A 27,500-nucleotide genomic window follows, 5' to 3' on the forward strand; every position below is an offset into this window, starting at 1 on the left:
TATGAAAGAGAAAGAGTAGATCGATATAATGGAAGACAAACTGCGAAAATGCACTGAAAGAGGAGGTTTATCAACATTTGGGACTTTTACATCACTTCTGAGTCCTTGAAGGGCGGTTCACATCACATACACCGGAAGTGTCATTGTTCTTCACGGCTTGTAATATAATATAACATTTCGGCTCCGCACTTTGGGCACTTCAGTTGATCTTTCAGGCATGGCGGAATCTAGCTCCTCTAGTGATAGCGATAGACCCGGATCTCCCTCTATAGCACGAACTGGACCGAAATCGTCGAGAACCTTTGTATGGTTAAGGGAACTTCCTAAAGCAATCCCACGTGGAAGGCCTTGGGATGAACTAAATCGCGAGGGAAGAGTGAAGGAGATCGAGTTCGGAAAGAAATTCACCGAGCGTCATATGAGGGACAAATTAAAAGAGCATTTCCCCGAGTTGGCACAAGCTGACTTCACAAGGTAAGCAACATTTACAGAAAACATCACGATTGTGCAGCGAGATGAAACATTCTCGCTTCGATTGATGTAACAAAGCTGTATTAAAGATTCGTCGCCGGGTCACAATTCTAATAAAGGTAGAAAATTATACAGCTCGTCGATGCAAAATGAGTGTAATTAAAGCAAACCTTAAGCAATAACTGTTGAAGATGTCCAATAAATAAAGGCACACTCGTGCGTAATAACTTCTCGGGTTGATCAAAAAATATCTGTCAGTGCCCGGAAAAGTCATATTCTCGCACTCTTCGAGTTTCACGAGGCGGAGGGAGTGGATCACAGCGAGGGCGGAGCGCGAGCGCGTGGGTGTGGCGCAAAGAAAAATCAACCAATGACTCGTCAAAACTTCCACTTGTTTCTTGCACTATAATTTGTTGCGTTCCTGTTTAAATTTCCTCCACGTGTTTGGAATCGAGCAGAACCAAATATAATTGAGAGCAAGTACAGGACCTTAACAATCAATTTTATTTTAATAAAAATTGCAATAATTATTATGGTCTTTCAAATTGAAGTGTTATACCAGGTTATACAAAGCACACTAACAAAAGGGAGCAGACTATGAAACATCAAAATTTTAAGCTGCTGGGGTAAAAAGCGTGACTTAACCTATAATTTGCAGTTTTACGGCATGAAAAATTTAGTGACTCGCTAAAACCTTGAAGGAATACTGTGCAACTCATGATAAATTCCATTCATTGCACATGAATTTGAAAAAAAAAAAAGGGATAAACAATGCGGTATTCACCCAGTGTGGCTCGCAGGATTTCATTGTTAAGTGCTCCGTTTTGGCACAGTTCAGCTACTAACTAAAAAGCAGCCACTACAACAAGATACATGCGTTTGCTGCTAAGGCTACAGCACCCAAATGTGATATCCACGTGCTCTGCTACCTACAATCTTGGACAAAACGTGTTGCGTCAGACTTATATAACACTCTTAAATCTCTTAAGCATACCCTTTTTCCTATTTCCCCTTATCCAATGTTGTAAAAAAAAAAAAAAAAAGGGCAATATATAGTGTAGACCACATTGCAGTTTAGGTATCATTGACTGACAGGACGCACGGGGTAGGATAAGTTACTAAACTATGTTACGAGAGATTATACTGCACTTATTGATGTCTAACAGTTTTGTCCACGATTGTAGATGTAATAGGTTGCTAGCTGAAATTTGTTCTTTGGAGAGCCCTCACTTTGTTTACAAATATATCACTTAATTATTGTTAAAACCCCATTTACTATTGTCCTAGAGTTGTTAATATACGGTATTCCACAAGGGCTTAATGTTTTAAAGGATGTAAAGAATAAAATTAACAGACTTAACCCAAAAAGGGGCATGTTCTTATCTACAGGCCTTCTGATATTGCGCGATGGTGCGATTTTCAACCTCAAATCGCATCCGATCGCACAATTATTGCAAAAATCGCATAATTCACAAAAGAACACACAACATTCATAAAATAAAACAGAAATCAACAAGTCGCGGAAGAATTCCTGCATATATACACCATTTAAAAGATGATTTAAATTGGAAAAAGGCTAAAAAACCTTTAGCACCTTCGATTTCATAAACATTCAAAGTTGTTGCATGTCGGGGGCCTGGTATGAGTCTCATTCTTTAACACGCCCCTTTGTTCACATAAGCCAATGCGAATGGCTGATAATTTATATACACATCACTGAAATGATGACATATTTGCTTTCTCTATTCACGTTGAAGTATAGTGGAGAAGACCTCATTTTTTAAAATTTATCACAACTAATGTCGACCAAGATGCATAATTACTTTTCCTTTACGTTCAAAATGTCTTTAGGCCAGCAAAATAAAAGGATTTTCTTTTCCTGAAATCTTACAAAACAAGCTTAATAGAGCTCAGAAAAAATTGCATAATTCAATTATTCATCGCATAATTGGCATAATGTCAATCCGAGAGAAAGTTTTGCTCACTTCCTTTTATTTATTTATTTTTATTTTCACTGTTAAGTTCTAATCACAGTCTGCCCTGCAAATTTTCGCTTTTTTTCATCGCACCCTATCAGAAGGCCTTTATCTAGGAAATCTGGGGTGTTCAGCTCTCACTTGTCAGCTTTCATAAAACAAAGTTAATCAAGCTGCCCAAAAATATCCTGGTCGCCTGAGCCACCCGGACACTACCAGAGCACAGCCCTGCATAGAAATCAGAGAAGAGCACCGTGAAATTTTTGAGAGTCTGCTTCACAAACAGTGGTGCAACCTTTTTAAACATAAGGTTAACTTATTGTATCTTAATTTATATACTGTTAATTGTCTTTCTCACAATGCTTCAGAAGCTTCCTTGCCTGTTGCGTGGTTAACTTTCACCAAGAGTGTTGCCCCACAACACAGTTTCATTTTCATCCTTCCCCTTTTTTCCTGACAGAATACGCCTGTACAAATCTGGAAGCAGGGGTAGCATCTTGAAGAAGGTGGCCAAAAGTGTTCCAGATGCAGCACAATTGTTGCAAAAATTCAAAGGAGGCACATCCAAAAGGGTCTACATCATTTTGAAGAATGATGATGAGAATGGAGGTATGACATGTAAAACTCCTTCTTTTCCTTCCGTTTTATATCTTTCTGTATGCAAATAATTATCTGTCTGAATTAAAGTGTTGAGTCCTGTACCCAGCCCACCTTTTCAAACCACAGAGTCACTCAATACCAACTGACACCTGTAGTTGAAATTTACATACCAGAGACAAGTACCTCATGTTGCCAGCTGAGTGCTACAATTCCCAGCAACCGTATGCAGAATCTTAGTGTTTCAATTACTTTCATTTTCACAGAGAGGCCCAACTCTGGAAATGAAGCAGCAGCTTCACCTGCAACACAAGGAAGGCCAAATGGAGTTGTACCTAGAGATGCTGGTAAGTAAACATGCAGTCAAGAAATCTGCCTCCACTTACAGTATGCAAAGTCGTAATGTTTATATTGATTTCATTTTCACAGAGAGGTCCAACTCTGGAAATCAGACAGGAGCAGCATCTGCCACACATAGACGGCCAAATGCAGTTGTACCAAGGGATGCTGGTATGCAAACATTTAGGGAAGACATCTGTCACCACTTGCATTCCCATTTTATCCCTAAAAAAGAACCTACAAAAAACACAACAGAAGAAAAAAAAAAGAAATTAATTCTATAAGCACTGAAGGGCATTAACAATTATACAGAAACAACCCATGATCTGTACTGCAAAGGTGACATACATGTAAGCGTTTGATAGACAACCCCTTTGCTGAGACATTTTTAATTTGGTATGCAGTCTTTCTTTCCATTAAGTCTAAAATTGATTGTTTTGCATCGGGATCAACAAGATCTTCCACAGCTAGCAATGAATTATATGTGTAATGTTTGTTACCTGGGTTGCCATAGTCAATAATTTAAGAATGTTCAAAATAATAAACTGAGACCTTGTGTATCAAAACCAAAAAGACACCAATTCTTCAGTTCTATTTAATATTAAAGTACTTTGCAAATAGGAGAAAGAGTAGTTTTCAGGCCTTAATCAAAAGATGAACATTTCTTTTACCAGCTGCCACAAGACAATATTTAACGCCCCTAAGTCAGTCCACTAGTACACAGCAGATGGGCAACGGTAAGTTTTATTAGGAGACATGCTAGAGTATAATGTAAATTAGCCTCAAAACTAGGGGAAAAAAAAATTTGCACAGAGAAAACTAAACCAATATGACATATTTTCTACTGTATGTTTACAAAATGGGTGTAACAAAGCCTAATTTTGCCAAAGATGCACAATAAAACAATGAAAATGAAGAAATATTGTATGACAAGATTTAGTCAAAAGTAATATTATTTTTGAACGCAAGTTAGGAAAAAGATGAATTTTTAGCTTTATTTTGATCAATATTAGAGCTTGCTCTAGACCACCTACTGTCGATTTCTTGCAAGGTGAGCACTTTTCACACTTCCATTATCACTATTTTAACCATATATAGGATTTACAACCTATGTTTATTACTTTTGGCATGCTTTTCCCTTCTCTATTTGTGAGCACTTGAAGTAGTTGAAGTTTCTATATTCCCTTCATATCTTTTCTGTTTTTGCTACATAAATTAATTAAAATTTGCATGAACTCTTAAAATGTGGGCTTGTTATATTCATAGTGTTCTCTTAAATTCCCATTAGACTCAAACATGCCGAACATGGAAGATGGTAAGCAACATCTGTATTCTAGCAGTCATCATCACAATACATATCTTTTCAGCCTTCTCACAAACCAGCCCGTCAATGGCTCAATGAGCCACCTCCTGATAAAGTTTCACCATCTCCTTCGAGTCAGAAAATGTCTTATTTTTACTATGATGAGACAAGACAGAAAAAAAAGACCACAGTTTTAGCTCTAAAGTAAAGGCACTGTAGTGATATAATGGCTTGAAAAAATGCTTTGTTTGATGTACAAATTCGTTTCCCCAATAGTTTTTTGCGTTGTGAACATGAAATGTTTATTTAACTAACATTCCAGTATTTCTTATCGGACACAATGCAAGTGTCAATTCCACATATGACATTTTGTCCCCCAGATTGCACTAAATTGCATCTGTGAGTGTATAAATTTCAAAAATTCCCCAGGGGAACATGGCTAGCTTGTGCACTTTGGGCACTCGCTTTGGCACCAAAACTGTCTCCACTTTCCTTAAAACCTGCTCCCCAAAAACATTTTGAGAAGGATGATTTTTTTCCAATGCAATTTAAAAAACACAGAAAAGACTGTTATAATTACCGGTACTGTGAATATCACCAATAAGAAGTAACATGCATGCTGGACATCACCTCTAGTAGTCTGTATCACTAAGTCAATGAGCTAATTTGTTCAAAGTGGTGTTGTAGGGGGGAAAACTAACAGATACATGTGTGATAATTGGTAGGCTCCAAAAAATAATTGCTGTATCAACCACTTTTGTAGGAAAAGATTTTACCATTACATGCTAATTTAGACAAGACTCCAAAATATTACTGTAGAAGCCACCAATGAATGAACTAACTGAGCAACATAAGCCAGCACGACACCTTGAATTCTTAAATACTAATGAGCCACATGATTCCTATTGGGAAACATCTACCGACGCTTGTTTATTGTTCTTCTCGTGAATTTGATATGGTATCTTTGAACCAATACATTACTATCTTGTTGCAGTCAATAAGCTTGGAAAAATAATAAAGGATTGCAAAATCTGTTGAGTTCTTACTCTGCTGAGCCATTAAACCTAAATTTTCACTTAGGCTAGGTTTGGAAGTATACATGCCATATCTTCTCATGATCTGTTAATGAATATTTCAACAGATGCTAGTTTACTTCAGAGTCCATTCCAAGAAGAGGTAATAGATGTGGACCTTATTCAAGGTAAGACCTTTAAAATTAGCTCCGCAGATTGCTATGTTACTAAAACTACAATTACATGTTAGTCATGTGTCAATCTCAGAGTTGTTAGGAAACTTCTTTCTTGTGTTCTTCGTAGGCTGTTTATTTAACTTGAACAGAGTGCTCTTAACTTTCATATAAAAATCATGTCTAATACCCAGGGCAGATGCTATAAATTTTTACCACAAAGTGCTGATATCTCACCACTCTTGATTAATGTCAATGTATATTTCAACAGATCTTGACTTGTCTGCGAGTACACACATAGAAGTGGTAGATTTGGACCAGAGTCATGGTAGGACCTTACAATTAGTCCCTGCAATGCAGCCTTAAGGGGGGTGGCTATTAACTACCAATCTGCTGCCATAGACCCCTTCAAATAGTCATTTCTCAAATTCCTTTAACTCTACAGAAATCCTTTTTTGCCAAATATGTTCTATCTAACATTCCTTTGTATGATTCGACTCACAACCAAATTTGGGCAATCACATGACCAAAACAGAAAATGCCTAAAAACTCAGCAAGTTAACTCTGTTGTTCTCATTTTTTTTAACGCAACAGTATGAAAACACTCTAACACAAAATCTGTAGCTTGGATTTAAAAATAAATTATTTCAAAACATATTTGACTAAAAGCTTCCTTAGCAGCCATTGTCTTTCTGTGGTTAAGTGCCACCCCCCTTGAACTAAACAAAACAATTTACTGTGTCATCAATAGTTTGATCATGTATTCAATGACGAAGGAACTTTGCCAAAGGATAATAATGCCAAAATTCTTTGTACCGGTACTTTTCCTTGGATCCTTAACAATGCAAAAGAGTGTATAAAATTCTCCTGTCAAACGATTATACTGTTTTTAACTTTTACATGTTCAAAATTATCTTGACTGGGTGAATGCGAAGCCTGTAAAATAACGGTTGGCTCCTTTTTCAGATGTGTACCGCCCATATCGCAACCCCCACCCCCCCCCCCCCCCCAAAAAAAAAAAAAAAAAAAAAACCTTTTACCAGAAAGAGAATGTACTTTAAAAAACTGGGCTTATTACTTCTTTTAATAATCTACACAAAAGTAATAAAATGTTCTGCATTTATAAATGTGTCATTCATTACTCAGTATGGCAAGGATATACATGTTCATCATCTGCAACAGAAACTGGAGCTGCAACTGCATCTACTTATACAGAAGGTACACAGTGTGAGTTAGGTACTACATGTATTCACCGAAGTGGAGTTGGCTAGTGGTGGATATTTGCCGAGTCACAGGGTGACAATGTAAATATCCACTGCTTGCCGCAACACTTAGGTCAATAGTTGTTGTAGTATATCCTAAAACAGTGTGATAATGTAAATGTAGCATGAACCTGATTATTTTAAACTCAGTTCCAATCAACAATTATTATTTATTTTTTTGGACGTGTATTTGCTTGGAGGTGAATACTCCTTACTATACCATGTTCTGGTAATCAGGGTGAGCGCACAACATCCACTGTTTTAGAAGACGCTATTGTAGGAACTCAGTTAACTACAATAATTGCGGAGAAAAGAGAATAACACATGTATTAAGTTAACCAAAAGCAGCAGTTTGCTCCTCTGACCCTGCCATAGAAGGTTCATTCTAATTTGCTGTTGCACCCCACTCTTTAATATGTTGAGTTTACATTCCAAAATCCCACAATTTTTTTAGCATTCAGAATCTTTACACTGCTGACTGCCTACCATATCACTACCTTTCAAATGTGCATAGTTCTTTCCATGCTGGTTACCTTTTTTTAGGTATTCTTGGCACACCCTTCTACAGCGAAGGCACCAAAGGTAAAGTACCGGTAATGTATGGTCCATACACACTATCATGTACTGTGTAAATTATGTCAATTCTAAAGAGTTCTAATTCATGGCCTTTTTCTTCATATTATGTGGATGCTGTTGTCAAGTTAAAGTTACTGATATTTTGAAATACTACTTAACAATTAGACCTGTAGCCCGCAAGGGCTACAGGTCAATAGCCCATGAGGCGAAGCCGAATGGGCTATTGACCCGTGGCCCTTGAGTGCGAAGGGTCTAATTGTTTTAGTATCCCCCAACTAGTCGGACAAAAAAGGCAATAATAAAGTCAGCAAATGCAAGTTGAAAATATATTTATTTGGGAATCAAACGAAAGAAAGCGCCACGCTTTTCCCTACTGGATGACTATTACTAATAGTCCTCTAGTAGTGTAGCCAATCAAAATGCAGCATTTGCATTAGTCCACTCGTGGGGTGATACTAAAGTTAGTTATTGGTTTCAAAATGACTTCTCATTAATAAGTCAAGGCTGTAAATTATCAGACTCGTGCTAATTAAAGTGCAAGATGTGTTTTTGCATAGTCAGCCAACGTGATGCCGGTATATATGTGTTACGTGCAACTTCATAGAAACAAATATTCAAAAGCATTAATTGTCCTCATTGCACGTTTATTGTCAAGTTATTCTGTAGTCTTCAAAACGTATTAGAAGCTTTAATTATTGTAAGTCGATTTATTTTCTTATTGCTACAATAGGAATGGAAATTAAGGCTAAACTAATCTTTTCTTCTTTTCTTATGAATTATATCTTTAATATAGTTGGGACAGTGCAAGAAGACCTGTCGCCCCAAGGGTTGGGAGGTAAGACAAACTTTAAATCACACACAGTTCGTACAAACCACACGAAGCTTTTCAGTGATAATTTAATCTACATGTAGATGTAAGGTCTTTATGGAGGAAAAATCATGACTGGAATGTGCTTTCGTTGTTTATCCTAAAGACAGTTCCAACTTACCTTCACGAACCAACGAAGTGATTCGTTTGGAACAACGACTTCTGGCTGCCAGCAAGGGAGAGAATACATTCTTACCTTGTTTTCTGTTGGACTCTTTCCACGAGGTAAAGATCATACGCGCAAAGGTTGATGGTAACTGAAGCAAAGGAGGCAGGGGAGGGGAGAGGAATGGAAACAAATGAACGGAACTGGGTCTTCCTCAAACGCTTCCCCACCATCCTCACCCCCCCCCCCCCCTTCCCTTCCTCCCATGTGCCTGCCAAATCGCCAATTGGATTGGTTCTGTTTTTTTTTTTTTGCGTAAGCTGCAGCACCACATATTAAGCAGTAACATTTGGTTATATATCAATACAGTTGCAACAGTTTTCACTACATATACGGTTTAAGTGTTTTTAATACAATACAATCGCAAACAAACTAGACCCCGCCTTCAACGCATTCGTTTTCTTAAAACAATAATTGAACTCACGTTTTGCTATTACCCGTGTAATGATAGAATGCTTGCCGGCTTTGAATCCCGCAAAGAGATATTCGCTATTTCGCCAAAACAAACCGACTGAAATGCTTAACGAAACAAATAAAAAATCAGAAACTAGACGAAGGAAATAACTAAAAATAGAACAAAACCGATAAACGTTGGTTGATGGGGGAAAGTTAGTAATAAGCATAAAGCAGTAAATTTTTAAAAAGCATCAGATATTCTTTAACGTTGTGTATTGCTCTTTAGTTTTGCTGGCAGGCACGCGAAATCCACAGGCCGATGGTGGTAATCCTTCTAAACCCGACAAAGGAAAACATGGCCATCAGAGAAGGCATTGTAAGGTAGGCATGTGTCACACATAACAATGCAAAAATATGCAGTTGTTACCTAAAGTTTTTGAATAAACTGTTCTTTTATTGAGTAAGATAGGAGGACTAGTTTGAGGAACGTTTGTTGTCTTTTCTTTTCTTTTTCCCTTTAAATTCAAGCATGCGCAATAAGACCGGAAAACACATTTTGTAGGAAAATGGAGTCCATATACAATAATTGCAGACATCTATCCGGTTATTCAACAATTATTCGCCAAAGGCGAAGTGATTATCGGTGAATATTAACCGAGACGAAGTCCAGGTAAATTTTCACCGATAATCACTTAGTCTGAGGCGAATAATTGTTTTAGTATAAATACACAGGCCAAATAAGAGGGAAAAAAAAACCTTTTCAACGCGAAATCATCTTCACGTACAGTGGCAAAACGACTACTGACAGCCATTTTGTCCGTCGAGGTGATTATCTGCTGATAATCCGAGATAGCGAGCCAACGAGAGCGCGCGATTTTGTATAGTCACCTGTGTTTTTATACTAAGTATAATTATTAAATGTTTATTAAAATCCAGCGCAAACATGCAAAGTTATGCTTATGAATGGACAAAATGGGCATAATTTTAGCGTCAGTAACATTTCATTGATCATTTGCAGGGCTCTTAGATGGCTGAATAGCCAGAATCAGCAGTGGTTGTTCTGGGTTGCGGAAACATCATCACTAAATGGTAGATTAGGTAAATGTTAATTTCACGCTATTATACATATTGCCCGGAATCAGTATCCACAGTGCTGGCAACGCAAACAGTACTTAGACACTCCTTATAACTGCCATCAATAATTGCATGATTTCTCCCCCTTGAAGTTTCCAGCATGTTTAGTGTTCGAAACACTGAGGACTCCATGCTGTTTCTCTTGCCATCAACGACATGGAAGCCAACGCTGGTGAAGGAACTTCATGGTATGTTTTAAAATTTAAATTTCCTTTCGAGGTCGCTCTCTTGTTAAAAAGAAGAATGCATTGCTTTAACACCTTAAATTAAGCATACAAGTGAGTACGCTAAACCTCGTAGCGTCTTCAGTGTCTAATTATAAAGTAAAACACGAGGAAATTTTGCCGCAATGTTTCTCAGTTCTTGATAACCAGCCTTTAGGAAATTCAGATTCAAGAAAAATTTCCACAACCAAACCTTTTTTTTTATGATTGTTAAGAAAAACGTTTTCTTCTTTTGAAAACTGCTTGTGTTTTAACAGATAGCAACATTACGGAAATCGACATCCAGGACAGGTTGTCCGAGGTCTTGGAAAAGACTTGTGACGCCCTCAAGGTGCTGTCGGCGCAAAGGTACATGTAGAATCGATCAATATGTGCCAGTTTATGAGTGATAATCGATTTATTTGTGTAATTGTATGTATGTATTTGCGATGTTATTTTTTAAGAATGTAGCAAACGGGAAGACAAGTCATAGTTTATAGTTTAATTGTTTATTAGTAGGCGAAGAGCCACTCGGTGGAAGTACCACTATTAAAGTCATTATTATTATCATTATTCTTATCGTTATCATTATCATTGTCATTACCACTATCTTTATTATTATTATTATTATTATTATTATTATTATTATTATTATTATTATTATTATTATTATTATTATTATTATCTTTATTATTAAAGAGTCTTAACAGGGTAACTGTATATTCATGCAAGTGTATATAGGCAATTTTTATTAGGCCTGCATCTGGGCTCCTGGCCTGCATGTGTTGTGATGCTTGCCAGATGGGGCACAATCGGCAGATGTATAACTGTTAAGGAAAATCTGATAGCCTTGACTACAATTTCGCAGAGAACAACTTGGCAAGTTCCGGGCGGAAAGGGAGGAACAAGATAATAACTTCCGTCAAGCGCAATTGCAGGATCTAGGAAATAAAGAAAGTGATCCAAGAAAGGTTGAACGACAGGTAAACATTAATCGCATCTTCAAAGTATAAAAGCGCTGTTACACTGTGAAATGTTTCGTGCAACCTATCTCGCAATGTTTTGGGGACATTGTGGCGGGACAAGTTGCATGAAACAATTCAAGGTGTAACATACCCTGCAACGGAAAAAATCGTTGCGAGACAAGTTGCAAGAGCCGTTGCCTATAGCACAATTAGGCTCTACTTTTCGTGCAACTTGTCGCGCAACGATTTTGGCCGTTGCAGGGTGGTAGTGTTTGCCGTAGATGGGTAGATCCAAACAACGTATTAAATGGCTTTAAGCGAAAGCAACAGTGGCTTCCCTGTATTCTTTCCATTCTTACGTACTGCATTGAATATACCGTCTTCATAAACAGATAAACTTAGTTGCAACGACTTTGCAGGATAACGAAAAGAAGGCAAGGAAAGCCCGCTTGTCCGATGAACCAGAGGATGGGGTGACCATCCGAATTCGGGCCGCGAAAGGGACATTGTCAAGGAGATTTAAAAGAGGAGCCCATTTTCAGGTAAGGAACAGCACTTCCTTAAAAAAATATTTAGTCGTTTCAAAGAATATCTAAGTTCAATGAAGGTGTTACGGATTACTTAAGTATTATTTTGTTTTGACTTGCTCCTAATCCGCTTAAAAAACTAAACCATAATCATTCCTTTAAATTTTTACGGAACTATTTAATAAATCAGTGCAATGTAACAAAACTCGAAACATGCGTTGCGTACAAACAAGTACGTACAAACAAGTTACGTACAAACAAGTTACGTACAAACAAGTACGTTCATGGTTAATGAAAAGATTTAGACTCCTTGACTCAGAAGTAGAACCGTAACCAACTGAAATATTCACCACATTCTTATGTTTTTCTTCTCAATGGGACAGGAGGTCTACGACTGGGCAGGAACAACTGAAAGTTTGCCCCACTGTTTTACGCTGCACAGAGGGAAACATCTTGTTTCCCACGCAGAAACGGTCAGCGAAGACGAGACGTTAAACCTTACTGAAAGAGTAAGTAGAAAGTAAAAAACGAACTAAATTCACACTAACTAAACGTGTCATTAAAAAATAAAATGAGCACAGCATGAGACTGCATTTTACGTAGGGTACATGGACGTTCTAATGTGTGCCTTCATTGTGTTGAATTTGGAGTCTACATTATGTCAAGTAGTAAATTGTATGAAGAAAACAATTGTAAACCATGTTTAACTAAAAAGCCTTTATAAGCTTTGGTGTGAATGCGGTAACCTTTAAGTTGTTTTCTTTTCATGTAATACACAGCCCTGAGTATCTCATAGTTAAAATTACAAGGAGATCAGGTTTCCTCATGCATTGAATAGTCTAAATAGGCTTCTGTCTTAGCACCCCCTACGCTCGCAGTGCCAAAATGTTGCTGGCATTAATTACTATTTTTCTGTTACTCCTACAGGAGGAGACAGAAATTGAAACATATTTCCACTCTAAGGTTAGGAAATCAACGTAATAATCTACTTTAAGTTATATGAACAACGTATGCCTAATAATGAAAAAGATGACTTGTCACACCAATGGCACTCATTTATTCAATGTTAATGGCTTAAAGGGGCTAGGTCACGCTATTTTAGGTAATTTTGTTTAATTTTGTTGATTATGAGCTCTAAACGTGAAATTCGCAGAGCAAGAGTCTTTCATTTGCAAAATCACGCCCACATAACAACAGAGAATGATTTTCAAGCTTTGTAAATGACATTTTGATATAGACTGATATAAATTTGAAAAAAGGTAGGCCGACGTTTTTCAAATTTACCCACATTCAATCCATTTCAATCCTCTCCAGTTTTGTCCATCCATGTCCCTTCTTGGCTTCCCTGTGCCTTGTTAGAGTTCTTCTATAGTTTTGAACAGTTATTTTGATATTTTAGTTAATTCTATGACCATTCGATCAGTGCTGAAAATGCCTAAAATAGCGAGACCTAGCCCCTTTAAACTTTTTTTTTTAACTCGGAAGAGGACTTAATGATTAAGGAAGGATAATTGGGACTAGGCTTTTAGGAAAATACCCTCGGTAGATAGAGTCCCTAATCGAGCCAGGACACTTGGGACCAGGCTCTTCGTGAGCCCGGACACTTGGGACCAGGTTCTTAGGAACGTACTTCGGTAGATAGAGTCCCTAATCGAGCCAGGACACTTGGGACCAGGCTCTTCGTGAGCCCGGACACTTGGGACCAGGTTCTTAGGAACGTACCCCCGATAGATAGAGTCCCTAATCGAGCCAGGACACTTGGGACCAGGCTCTTCGTGAGCCCGGACACTTGGGACCAGGTTCTTAGGAACGTACCCACGGTAGATAGAGTCCCTAATCGAGCCAGGACACTAGGGACCAGGCTCTTCGTGAGCCCGGACACTTGGGACCAGGTTCTTAGGAACGTACCCTCGGTAGATAGAGTCCCTAATCGAGCCAGGACACTTGGGACCAGGCTCTTCGTGAGCCCGGACACTTGGGACCAGGTTCTTAGGAACGTACTTCGGTGGATAGAGTCCCTAATCGAGCCAGGACACTTGGGACCAGGCTCTTCGTGAGCCCGGACACTTGGGACCAGGTTCTTAGGAACGTACTTCGGTGGATAGAGTCCCTAATCGAGCCAGGACACTTGGGACCAGGCTCTTCGTGAGCCCGGACACTTGGGACCAGGTTCTTAGGATTCTATCACAGTTTTATCTTTTAGGCATATTGGGGTAGTAAAATAATATATTTTATAATTTCTTACTGGATCGCTCTGGACCAGGCTCTGAGGAATCTATCACCAATACAACGATATGAATTAACGAGGTGGTGAATATGTCCTTCATTTTAAACGTGGTCGCTTGGGGCACCTTCGGTCGATAGACTCACTAATCTAGCCAGAACACTTGAAACCAGGCTCTTCGTGAGCCGGGACGTTTGGGACCAGATTCTTAGAATTCTACCAAACTATAATTCATATGAAAGTTAGGAGTTGCAAGAAGATATCTACACAGAAACTTAATTTAACTGGGCAATAATTTTGACGTGAAATCAGTTAATAATATCAACATAACCACAGTACATTTGTTTAATTCTTGAACACTTAGTTAGGTAAACTGAAAGGGGGGTATTCTACTCACACGTGTCAAACAGCCATCCTACGTTTAAAGGGTCCGGGATAACTGTTTGACATTTACGGGTAGAATACTTCCCTTTGATTTCCTTTTCGCAGGTTTCCTTCAGAGGAAATTACTTTTACAGAGAAGGTGCATTGTCACAAACCCTGGAAGGTAAGAACTTTTCATTTAATTGAATTTGAAAAAATTCTCAACTCGGAAGGTTCTTGGGACCATTTAAGGCTACGATTTTCCTTTTATAACGCCATCATGTAGCCAAGACTTACATAACTCCCCAACAAGTGGTTGTGCTATAGATTATTTGTTTCCTTATTTTTTGTGCCTCTTCGGCATTTATTTAAAGCTAAATACTGTTAAAATCGACAGGGAGGTCTTTGTGTGTTTGGGAGAGAAATTGTACGATTAAAGGATAAAAGGATAGTAACACAGCTTTTATCTTCATTGCAGATGCCGAAACGGATGCCAAAGAAGATGAAGAAGATAAGATCGAAGAAGATGAGAAGAATGATGGAAATAACGAGGAGCCGGACACGTCTTTAGAAAGGAAAAAAAGGAAAAGAAAAAACAACAGAACAACAGCGCAAAGACTGAAGAAAAAGAAAGAGAAGGAAGGAAATAGCAAGACTGACAATTGATTTGTAATGGTAATAGGACTGAGTGGAGTCCAATTCGGTCTGTAATCATAATAGTACAATGTAGTAACAAAATCGGACGACCGCGCGGCGGGAGACAGAATTGGACTACACTCAGTCTTCTTACTAATTATTCATAAAAATTGCAATTTCCGAGAAAAGAACAGCGAAGTTATGAAAGAAAGGGAAAAATTGCAATGAAAGACTGACAAAGGAGGTGTAAATTGATTAAGGACGGTGGTTACTATTGTTATTGCGCATACGTTCTGCGCATCTCGAGATATACGGATTTCATATAGGTGATGCTTACTAATACAGGGATATTTGCGCAGTTTTAAATTATGCAAAAAAAATAGATCTTAGTAAGTACTATTGGAATCCATTAAAGCTTCAATTTGAAAAAGAACCCCATACATGGCTTCGCATTTTAAAGCTTTTTACAAACATTGTTTATGAATTATCTTTGAAAAATGCGTGGTTACGCCCAATTTTCTTTTTCCATATTTTAATAACACTTTTTAAGAGATTCATTTCCGGCATAACACGGGTATATTTTTGCGTGGTTCAAAACTATTCGGATAAAGTAGAAATAAGCAAGTGCTCTTGGTATCCAAAAAGAAAATTGGGGATAACCACGTATTTTTCAGAAATAATTAAGCTTCAATTTGAAAAAGAACGCCATTGTTTTGTATTTTAAAGCTTTTTACAAATATTGTTGATTAATTAGCGTCGAAAAATGCTTGGTTACCCCAATTTTCTTTTTGGATTTCAATATCACTTGTTAAGATCTGCTTTTCCCGCATATTCAGTAAACCGCGCCAAAATACCTTTGAATTAGTAGGCACCGTCCTTAAAGCAATCAAATACGAGGAAGTTGTAGTTTTTATGAATACATTCATTACTGGACCTTTCCAAAACTTGCGAACCCCGGGGTTAAGAACAAAATTTGAGATTTCTTTTAATGCTGCCGTCAAAAAGATTATCATATAAATAGACATTTCAAGTCAGAAACAAAATGGACGAAAATCCTCCAATCGCAACTCCGGGACATGATTTTTTTTTTCACCCTCGCCTCTGAAATATAGCGGATGTTCCCAAGAGGTAAATTAGATGTATTTTCCAAAGGATAACAAAGATAGATCGTATTGTAGTTTGTATATAGAATCGTAAATGTATTTTCCGTAAGATAACGTTAACTGAATATTGTCTGAACGAAAAATTCCACTACAATCTGTGACACAATAGGCCACACATTGCCATTAAGATCACAACATTTCTGAATAGTTTTTACTTTGACCTACTCTCCCCTGATAAATGAGTCTGTTTTCTGTGCTTGTGCAGCATTGAATGCGGGAGAGGGTATAGGTAATGTGGTAGATTTTTAAGTTCATTTTTAAGCACGGCCTAAAAATGGCTCACTGAAGTTTGTCGCAGATTGTAGTGTATTGTGAGTAATTTAAAATTTCTCCTTTAATCCTGCCTGTATTTTTTGGATAGACTTATATATATATACAGTCAAGAGAAATTGGTTGAGCAAAGCGTTGTTAATAGGCCTTATTCATGCAAATTAGCCATGTGTTATGCTGGGGGGCAAACATTGGAAAAAAAGGAAAATTGCGGAAAATCAGCTCGTCGAAATATTGAAATAACATTGCTAAAAGTACAATTTAGAATTTAGCATTAAGTATCTTTTGTAATAATTTTATATCTTTTGATCTATATCTTTTGACTTTCTACTTCGTTATCTGCTCATTTTTCACTAAAAGACATCGAAGTAACTTGTGTAATCATTCTATTTTACTACTTACGTGATAAACATTCAGTGAATGTGAAACAAATCATCTGTGTGGCTAAGATGTTCGCTATAACCTTTCGACCTTGTGTTGTTTGCCCCCTCAGAAGAGTGTAGCTAATTTGCATGAGAATCGCAAATCCAACATGGCAGCCATCGAGAATAAGGTGTATTGATGGTATCGTTTTTAGCCGTGAATAATGTTGTTTTCAGGGGCGCTATCCATCTGTACAGAAAAACCAATGACACTTTTTTATAAAAAGGAACAGCAAAACATGATGTCAGAGCCAAATGAAACAGGGGAAGGGTGTAAGACCCTGGATTCTACAATTAGCAACAAGGAATTCATTACATCATCGGGCATTATGCTAGTGGCACCAGTGCTTCCATTTATTATTATTATTATTATTATTATTATTATTATTATTATTATTATTATTATTATTATTATTATTATTATTTTAATTCAAAGAAATTTCTAGTGGAAAGGGCTGTTCCACCGTTGAAGTGGAAAGCGCCCCTGAACGTTATCCCTGATAGCCTCGGCCTTTTAGAAGTTTGTGTTATTTTCATATTCAATACTTCGATTGGCAATTTTTGTATTTATTCTGATCATTAAAATCGTGTTGTTCTTCAATTATACATCGTGTTGTAGTTTCTAGGTAGAATGGTGGAAGCACTTTATTATACCTTATGAGCAACCCATTTGTTGGTTATTGTTGGGAAAAGAAAATTCCAAAGGATGAAACAGATTGTAGTAGTAGAAAATAAATTGATTTTTAAGTACACAAATGGTTCAACACGAGAATGAATATATTAATTGTCTTTTTAATCTTAACTTTAGTAATATTGGGCAAATAAATTTGGTAGTTAGTTACTTAGTAATAAGTGTATGTGAAATAAACCATTCCACTCCAAACGAAAAGAAGAATTCATTGCCCCCTGCCTACATTGACATCACCCAATTTTTGTATTTATTCTGATCATTAAGATCGTGTTGTAGTTTCTAGGTAGAATGGTAGAAGCACTTTATTTGATGGTTATTGTTGAGAAAAGAAAATTCCAAAGGATGAAACAGGTTGTAGTAGTAGAAAATAAACTGATTTTTAAGTACACAAATGGTACAACTCGAGAATGAATATAATAATTATCTTTTTATTCTTTACATTAGTAACATTTGGACAAACAATTTGTTAGTTAGTTGCTGAAAATAAGAGTATTTGAAATAAACCATTCCACTCCAAATGAAATAAGAATTCATTGCCCCCTGCTTCATGTACATCCCCCAAATACATAACAATTTTAGCTTCAAAGTTATAAATATTCGAAGCCAGAGTTTCTGGCCAAAATTTATATTGTTCGTAAGACTGCAACTAAAATAATATTCTTGATATTTACATTGCCATTTACAGTGAAATAAAAACCAAAATTAATTATTTGATTAACTAGCCTCCCTTCACAAACGAGTCTGGTTTTCGCGAACAAGTCACGTTTTGCGAACGACTCATGTTTTCCGAACGAGTCTCGTTTTTCGAACGAGTCTCGTTTATCGTTTATTGAACAAATCTAACCGAACGTTCTAGCTTCCCAAACGCGTCTTTCCAAACCAGTCTCGTTTTCCGACGGGTCTTTAAAACGAGTCTAATGTTAAGAACGAGGCTCGTTTTTTTAAACCAGTCACGTCTTCGTGCAAGATTGAGTGCCTATTTCATCGAGACGATTTTTATCGAGGCTTTATAGACTGGTTTACCAAAAACCGTGAGTGATCCCATCGAGTTACGAGTTGAGTTGAGTTTGAGTTGAGTTTGAGTTGAGTTTGAGTTAAGTTTGAGTTAAGTTTGAGTTAAGATTGAGTTACAGTTTTCGGCGTTTTTCGGAATTAAAAGTAGTAAATATTCAGTACAAGTCACTTCGAAAACTGTTTTCTTCGCGTTGAAAGATATATTTGCATAAAATTTGGCAAAATGCCATGGCTTTCCAATGATCAAAACAATCTTATAATTATTACACCTTTCACGGCATCATTCTCGTTGCTGCTGTTAAGTCTATCGACGTCAAAACGATGTCTTCTTAGAGGGATACATGGGCTGTATTGTTAAGCCAGTTACAGCCGGCGTGGCGGCTACGATGAACCGTATTTGTCGTCCGGCATCATGATCGATCAACACGCCGTAAACGAAAGAGGGAAACATTTGGCGAAGTGAGCCAGCATTACGCTTTTTGCTCATAACCGCTGAAATTCTAAAAATCAATGCGTCAACACGAGTGTTACGACAAAAATACGTTTGCTAATCACCGAAATTTTGTAATGTTGGCAGTTAAACGAGCCAAGCATTTAAATAAATGAAAATGTTTGACCTAGTCACACATGTCGGAAAACCATTTCACTGCAAAGTTGAAAGACACAAGATGTTGAAAGTAATGCTTGATTGTTTCGCCTAGCCTTGATGGTATTACATTTTTCTTTTAAGTGCTATAAAGTGGTAACTTAAACTGTAAGTTATGAAATTAAATGCACGTTAATCCCTACTTCGGACCGCTATGACGTCTAGTTGTCTAGCTACAATCCCAGCCAAAAAGATGGTGACACCAACCCAAAATACAACCCCTTCCACCCTTTTCAATGTTGATCAATCGCGCTATGACTTTGGGCATTCATGAGAAAAGTCAATAGTTTTTTTTCCCTACAACTTCGAAAAGGGGCGAAGGGGTGAATTTATGTGTGGCATCAAGTGTCCCAGAAATTTATGACCGAGATTGGGTGGGGTCTAAAACAAAGGTCACTTTCAGTTTGACGGGTCACTCGTACTTGCAGGTCATTGTTTTACCTTTTTGAAAGTAACCACAAACCCTCAATTTGTCTAACCTTAGGCCTAAAAGCCAAGTTTAGGTCTATGGTTACCCAAATCAATTAGGGTTTTGGGTTACTTTCGAAAAGGTAAAATAATGACCTGCCACGAGTAACCCGTCAAAAGTGACCCGTGTTTTAGACCTGGAGCCCCGGATTGTGTCACGGTGCCCGGTTCGCGAGTTACTTTGTGACTAGAAAGGTGACGGGTGCGATTCGCATTGTTTTTCGAAATCTATACTGGCCCCTTTCTAAAATATGACTTGTTACTAAGCAGTGAAAACACTATGAAAAGAAGTTTGTTTCGCTCACCTTCGGTTTCCCGTTTCTACATGGTAAGACTTGGGATCTTTACGTACTCCTGGTTCTGATTCTCACGCAATGGAATGTTGATAGTTAACCGAAAAGTCGTCGGCAAGCGTTCGAAGAGGTGATCTTTAATTGTTAATTTAAAATTGTCTGTCTGGATCCCTACTCAACCGGGTAAAAAAGGTCTACAAACAAGTTTTGAAATCGGAGTATTGAAATTGAAAGTATGTCTATGATCTGACCAAATCACGATAGACATTTCTTTCTGTCTACACTTTTACCTGCACAAAGCAGTTTACAGCTATTACTCATTGTTTATTGATTTACTTGTCAATTAATTTTGGTTTTTCGTGAACGGTTTCTTTTGTTTTTGCAAGTACATAAATGAAAACTGACAAAGGCACTTCTCTTCAAAGGCTAGGATCAGTAAGGGAAAAAACGCGTTCCAGGCTCCGCATTCCATACTTTACATAAACACTCCTGCAGCTCACAAGTTCCGATAACGTTTTGTCTGGTAGCCGATCACGAAAACCACGCTGCTGGACGACAAACGGTACGTTTCATCGTTTAGCCGCCAGGGCTATAAGCTGGCTTAACAGTAAATCCCATCCTTAGCCTTACAAGAAGACATCTTTTCTGCGTCGATAGACTTGATCGCTAAAAGGAACAACCGCGCGCCGGTGGATCAGTTTGTTATGCAGGCGATCGTGAGTTCGACTCCGGCCAGACCCGCAACACTCAGGGTCTTAAAATAATTGAGGAGAAAGTGCTGCCTTTGTAATAACATCTGCAAATGGTTAGACTTTCAAGTCTTCGCGAATAAGGACTATAAATCGCAGGTCCCGTCTCACAACCTTCAGCGTTCATAAACTGTGGGATATTAAAGATCGCACACACTAGTCGAAAAGAGTACGGTGTTGTGGTCTGGTCTTTTCATCAGCCATGTGGTCGGCTTGGAATAATCTTCTGAAGGGACTACTGATCGATGAGACCACATAACAGCAAAACAGGCAGTAATCAAATCGAAGGAGTCCAAGTGCTGAAACTGGTAAAGTGTTAAACAAGAATACTGCCGTGCAGGAAATTTCAAGATTGTTTTGATCAGTTTAAAACCATTTCGCAAATATACACCTGTGCACTTCACGAAAACGGTGTTTGATGGTCTTCTCAGTGTCTTTTACTTAATATTTATTAGATTTAAGTGCCAAAAATGCAAAAAAAACCGTAACTCAATATTAACTCAATCTTAACTGAAACTCAACTCAAACTCAACTCAAACTCAACTCAACTCGTAACTCGATCAATAGTCTATCTCAAGAAATCCACCTTTTTTACCCGGTTGAGTAGGGATCCAGACAGACAATTTTAAATTAACAATTAAAGATCACCTCTTCGAACGCTTGCCGACGACTTTTCGGTTAACTATCAACATTCCATTGCGTGAGAATCAGAACCAGGAGTACGCAAAGATCCCAAGTCTTACCATGTAGAAACGGGAAACCGAAGGTGAGCGAAACAAACTTCTTTTCATAGTGTTTTCACTGCTTAGTAACAAGTCATATTTTAGAAAGGGGCCAGTATAGATTTCGAAAAACAATGCGAATCGCACCCGTCACCTTTCTAGTCACAAAGTAACTTGCGAACCGGGCACCGTGACACAATCCGGGGCTCCAGGTCTAAAACACGGGTCACTTTTGACGGGTTACTCGTGGCAGGTCATTATTTTACCTTTTTGAAAGTAACCCAAAACCCTAATTGATTTGGGTAACCATAGACCTAAACTTGGCTTTTAGGCCTAAGGTTAGACAAATTGAGGGTTTGTGGTTACTTTCAAAAAGGTAAAACAATGACCTGCAAGTACGAGTGACCCGTCAAACTGAAAGTGACCTTTGTTTTAGACCCCACCCAATCTCGGTCATAAATTTCTGGGACACTTGATGCCACACATAAATTCACCCCTTCGCCCCTTTTCGAAGTTGTAGGGAAAAAAAACTATTGACTTTTCTCATGAATGCCCAAAGTCATAGCGCGATTGATCAACATTGAAAAGGGGGGAAGGGGTTGTATTTTGGGTTGGTGTCACCATCTTTTTGGCTGGGATTGTAGCTAGACAACTAGACGTCATAGCGGTCCGAAGTAGGGATTAACGTGCATTTAATTTCATAACTTACAGTTTAAGTTACCACTTAATAGCACTTAAAAGAAAAATGTAATACCATCAAGGCCAGGCGAAACAATCAAGCATTACTTTCAACATCTTGTGTCTTTCAACTTTGCAGTGAAATGGTTTTCCGACATGTGTGACTAGGTCAAACATTTTCATTTATTTAAATGCTTGGCTCGTTTAACTGCCAACATTACAAAATTTCGGTGATTAGCAAACATATTTTTGTCGTAACACTCGTGTTGACGCATTGATTTTTAGAATTTCAGCGGTTATGAGCAAAGAGCGTAATGCTGGCTCACTTCGCCAAATGTTTCCCTCTTTCGTTTACGGCGTGTTGATCGATCATGATGCCGGACGACAAATACGGTTCATCGTAGCCGCCACGCCGGCTGTAACTGGCTTAACAATACAGCCCATGTATCCCTCTAAGAAGACATCGTTTTGACGTCGATAGACTTAACAGCAGCAACGAGAATGATGCCGTGAAAGGTGTAATAATTATAAGATTGTTTTGATCATTGGAAAGCCATGGCATTTTGCCAAATTTTATGCAAATATATCTTTCAACGCGAAGAAAACAGTTTTCAAAGTGACTTGTACTGAATATTTACTACTTTTAATTCCGAAAAACGCCAAAAACTGTAACTCAATCTTAACTCAAACTTAACTCAAACTTAACTCAAACTCAGCTCAAACTCAACTCAACTTGTAACTCGATGAATAGCCGATCCCCTCGAATCATAATCTCATTCAGTTCCGGCGCAACAACTCTTAGCAGCAGCGAGCCATTTGATTGACCTTTTTGGGGATTCCTCCAGACAGCAGGCACCTAAACTAGCCACAGTTCGCTACTACAACAAGTTGCAAAATTGTTGAGACACTCCCGTTAAAAAAACACCTTTTCTAGCTTCCAATACCCGACGTATCTAGAATTTCAACCTTTCCCACTTCCCCTCCCCTCTCCCTCTTTCAACATTGACGGTTTACGTTTTTAGAATTTTTCTGTCTTGCTAACAACATTGATAAGGGGGGTGGAGGAGGGCTGCAGTATGGGAGATAATAACGCCCCAAGAAGGTGAAGTGTCTCCACTAATTTGCAACTTGTTGTAGTAAGTAAGTAAAGTCTTTATGTAACTAGGGTAGCACAAAATAGCATATAAATACTAATAAACTAGTGGCCCTCATTAAAAGATTAAAATAATTCATACTGAATTAAGGCTTACAATAAAATTATTAAAAATCTACAAAACTATGAAACAATTAGAAGCATGCGCTGGCACAATATTTATAATGAAAAATGATTTTAAAAAGGCTATCTTTAAAAATCCTGTTCCCAAAGAGAATTTTTAAAAGTCTTAAGAGTCTCTGCTTTTCTCATTTCAAGAGGTAGCTTATTTCATTCCTGGCAAGCAGTCACAGTAAATGTTCTTCCACCTTCTGTAATTCGTTTTACTAGAGGACAGGCTATGTTAAATTTAGCTTATCTAGTCTGCTGTGAATGAGTCTCACTGGTAAGTACTAATGAGCTTGTAAGATAACTGGGCACGTGACCTTGCAAACGCTTGTATAGGATACAACACTTGGCTACTTTTGCATTCTCAAAGAAAGTAATCCACTTAAGTTGGTTAAATAACTGAACAGAGGGTGCATAACTATCAGCACAAAGGATGATTCTTGCTGCTCTCTTTTGTAGCTTTAAAACACGATTTAGACAATGTTTATCAAAGTTTGACCAGATAACACTTATGTAATCCATCACTGGTCTAATAATAGCATTATAAAAGTGAACTCTATGCTTTATTTCCAGGCAATGTCTAATCTTTTTTAAAATTCCAATACGCTGGGACAGTTTCTTTCATAACTTATAAACATGCAAACGAAATGTCAGTTCCTTATCAATTTCAAGACCAAAGAGCTTTGCGCATTGTACATAACGAAAGGGCTCTATATAAGCCAAGTCGTGCATGTGGAACAGTGAACAGGTTAGCAATGGCTAAGAATTGGGTGGCATTTTCACGGGTCAATGATGAAATGATATATGAAATAGATCATGCATGAACTGCAGATATGAAATCAAGTGAAGCTATGATCTTCGCAGTTATGAACGCAACTTTTCAATTGCGTAGAGAAGCCTGAAAGATTCAGGACTTCAACGGGGTTTGAACCCATGACCTCGTGATTCCGGTGCGACGCTCTAACCATGAAGCCACTGACGTTGGGAGCTGGTCATTTATGGGTTCTAATGTTCCCGTAAGGAATGAATCAATGATGAAATGATATATGAAATAGATCATATATGAGCACGTTAAGAATGCACAAGTAGTATCTACATCAACCACTGCCAGAGAACTTTAATTCAAAGAATGTCTTAGTTAAATTTTAGAATAAGATTACATGTTTGGACGACTTTACCTAAATGTTGCATAAAGTCTTTCTCTTCTCCTTTTGCATTCTTTTGTGAAAGGCCATGATCGGTGAAAGAGATATCTGTAAATATTTAACAGCAAAAATCTGAAGCACCTGGGTAGGAGACAGAATCCAGTTTTTGCTTAAAAATAGAAGGTTACAGGAAAGATTCAGATGCCCATTCCAACTAATCCAAAGAGCTACTAAGGTTGATAATTAAATTTTTTTATTTGGAAAGGTTATCATTATTTAAAATCAGGAAATGCTCATGGGGGCCCCCACATCTATCAGTGATTATCAGTGTCTACAAGTGTGGAGAGTGTATAGGCATATGACGTCCCAATGGCCAAATAAAGAAAGCGTTGTCACGTTGATGTCTAGAAACTAATCCCGGGGAATGAACTCTTTTTTTCTTACGCAAACTCAACGTATCTTTTGTTCAGTCAACCAAGGCACCTTATCGAGTTAGTAAACAGTCTCTATGTGAGAACTGCCCTTCCAAAAGCCGATTTGTACTTGTAAAAGAGTCCTAATGATTTTACCGTTTTGGTCCTTATTGAATTTTCTCTGTAATTTGCCTTGTGCTTCTGATGGCATCTGAGGCTCGCAGGAAGCATCTGTCGAAATATATGAAGGCAAACTATAGGTGAATTGCTCACAGCTAAGAAAAAAAAAGTAATATTACACTTTCAATTTGAGCTGACTATCAAGATATGATACTGACTTCGAGTGTAATTTTAGGAGGCAGTGTGGCCCAGTGGTTAGGGCGCTTGCATTGAGATGCGGAGATCCCGGATTCAAGACCCGCTCTGACCACTCGTTGAATTTGTTTCTTGTAGTCCCTGGTTCAACTTCCAAGCTGCACTTGTAAAAAGCCAACTGGTTTGCCTCCGGCCAGTTGGGATTCTTAACAGTTGTTGTTGTTATTCCGTTTCGTTGTGTTTCATTGGGCCTGAAAAGCCCATGGGGATGGGGAGCGGTCAATTATGTATGTATGTATGTATGTATGTATGTATGTATGTATGTATGTATGTATGTATGTATGTATGTATGTATGTATGTATGTATGTATGTATGTATGTATGTATGTATGTATGTATGTATGTATGTATGTATGTATGTATGTATGTAAGTAAGTAAGTAAGTTAGCTTCCTTTTCCATCAAATTTTGAGCTAGTGAAGCTATCATTTGCAGTTGACGTCTACTAAAGGCGATTAACCAAGTATCTAGATTTACACTTGAAACGATTTTGATATAAAGGGATTGAAATATATTGTTAATTCATACCATTTACAGAGTTGATCATTTTTTTGAGAAGATCATTGCACTGCTCAGACCAGATATATTTCGTTCCATAGTAGTCACGGAGAACCTTAGCCTCATGAAGCCTTGTCTGCCTGTTTTTGTTCCAGATGTCCTTGATAGCTGCTGTCCATGCATTGGGATCCTCAGAGTCAATGACGAATGAAGAACCAAATGGTACATTGCCAAGGGCTTCTCCAAATCCCGAGTTGTTGCCGACGATTACAGGTAGCCCAGCTGACAGAGCCTCCAGACCTGTCAAACCGAAGCCTTCTGTTCTGGAGGGCATGAGTACAAGATCCACCTCACAGAATAATCGCTTCAAAGCTTCTCGGGTTTTGACATACCCTCTTACCCTAAGCCGATTTTTAGGAATACCGTATTCAAGTAATCGGTTTGCGATCTCCTCATGATTTCCATCGGGGGCTCCAACAAACACAAGGTGAGTGTCAGGTAATGCTGCAACAGATCTTGCTGCAATGTCAAATCCTTTTAACTCGAAGTCATCAGCATCTCCGCGTCCGAACACCAGGACACTGCAATGTTTTCTTTCCTCAGGAACTTGTTGAACACTGACAAACTCATCAAAAATACCAGGAGTGAAGTCAAAGACATCTTGATCTTTTTTACAACAGCGGAGATATTTGCGAAAGGCCTCTGCCAGCTTAGGCCCGACTGCTACAACAAAATTAGACATCTCGCACAGTGCTATTTCAACATTGTGTTTTTCCTCGCCCTTTGAGATTGGATTTTCATAACATTTGAACATTCCTAGTTCCTCTGGGTCAGTGTGTATCATTTGTATCCACTTGCATTTATGAGAGTTGCGAATAACTTGTGCTTGGCGACCAAGTTTCACTCCATGACCAACAATGACGTCTATTCGCAAATGCTCTGGTGGAAAGCTGAGCCACTCCAGTTCTTCATACCCTGGCAGTCGTTTTGCTTCAAGAATGTTTATGCCATGGCTAAGAGCTACTTTCCTATCCTCCTCAGAGCATTTCGGTAAAAAGTATGTGATTTGAACTTCTGGAAATTTGGCCAGCTGTATGGCCAACTCTCTGTTGATTGTGGAAAGTCCACCTTTACTGGATCCCCACTCAGAAGCCAAAATGGTGACTTGAACTTTGTTGGGGCCATGTTCTTGAGGTTGCTGCGATGAGCCTGATGCCATAGTTACGCCTGGTGGTAACGCTGTTGCATTGGGTGGAGGAACCTTGAGCAAGAGCTATTCTGTGTCCTTAACACACATAGAAAAAAGAAAACGCTAATCAGTAAAAGAAGGGAGTCGAGAATGACGAGAATGCCCAGGAAATGGCAGTTTCCTAATAACTGGGCACATTAGCGGTTTTACTACTGGGCAATGGATAATTAACTTAACAACATTTGTTGTTTTAGTGCTTCCTGCCAAGCTACATCTACTTCATACAAGGGGTATACGTAACCTACATTAAAA

General features: G+C 38.2%; 2 protein-coding genes across 11 annotated transcripts in view; one reads left to right on the forward strand and one right to left on the reverse strand.

Moving 5' to 3' along the window:
* Positions 1-217: 217 nt before the first annotated feature.
* On the forward strand, positions 218-18,853 carry LOC137998144 (uncharacterized). The gene is made up of 22 exons (XM_068844579.1): positions 218-474; positions 2,908-3,056; positions 3,311-3,391; positions 3,474-3,554; positions 4,058-4,120; positions 4,672-4,698; positions 5,828-5,887; positions 6,144-6,200; positions 7,019-7,090; positions 7,678-7,716; positions 8,504-8,545; positions 8,685-8,803; positions 9,427-9,521; positions 10,159-10,238; positions 10,367-10,462; positions 10,756-10,846; positions 11,346-11,460; positions 11,862-11,984; positions 12,353-12,478; positions 12,897-12,932; positions 14,683-14,740; positions 15,035-18,853. The coding sequence occupies exons 1-22, from the start codon at positions 218-220 to the stop codon at positions 15,220-15,222; spliced, it is 2,055 nt and encodes a 684-aa protein (XP_068700680.1). The 3' UTR covers positions 15,223-18,853.
* Positions 3,050-27,500, reverse strand: part of LOC137998145 (D-inositol 3-phosphate glycosyltransferase-like) — a 60,526-nt gene continuing 36,075 nt past the window's right edge. For 7 of the 10 annotated variants that reach the window (XR_011122710.1, XR_011122705.1, XR_011122708.1 and 4 more), the window contains 5 exons: positions 26,030-27,284; positions 25,284-25,358; positions 24,748-24,822; positions 3,431-3,620; positions 3,050-3,346 (listed from right to left, as the gene is read on the reverse strand). Coding sequence is in view for 1 of the 10 variants with exons in the window: in XM_068844580.1 (XP_068700681.1) it covers positions 3,583-3,620; positions 24,748-24,822; positions 25,284-25,358; positions 26,030-27,218 (1,377 nt within the window). In the remaining 9 variants the exon portion in view is untranslated. Of the gene's footprint in view, positions 3,347-3,414; positions 3,621-8,699; positions 8,810-24,747; positions 24,823-25,283; positions 25,359-26,029; positions 27,285-27,500 lie in introns of those variants that run through there. The other 3 variants (XM_068844580.1, XR_011122712.1, XR_011122711.1) reach the window with 3 other exon arrangements.

Source organism: Montipora foliosa, chromosome 3 (genome assembly GCF_036669935.1).
Source record: "Montipora foliosa isolate CH-2021 chromosome 3, ASM3666993v2, whole genome shotgun sequence".
Classification (NCBI taxonomy): Eukaryota; Metazoa; Cnidaria; class Anthozoa; order Scleractinia; family Acroporidae; genus Montipora; species Montipora foliosa.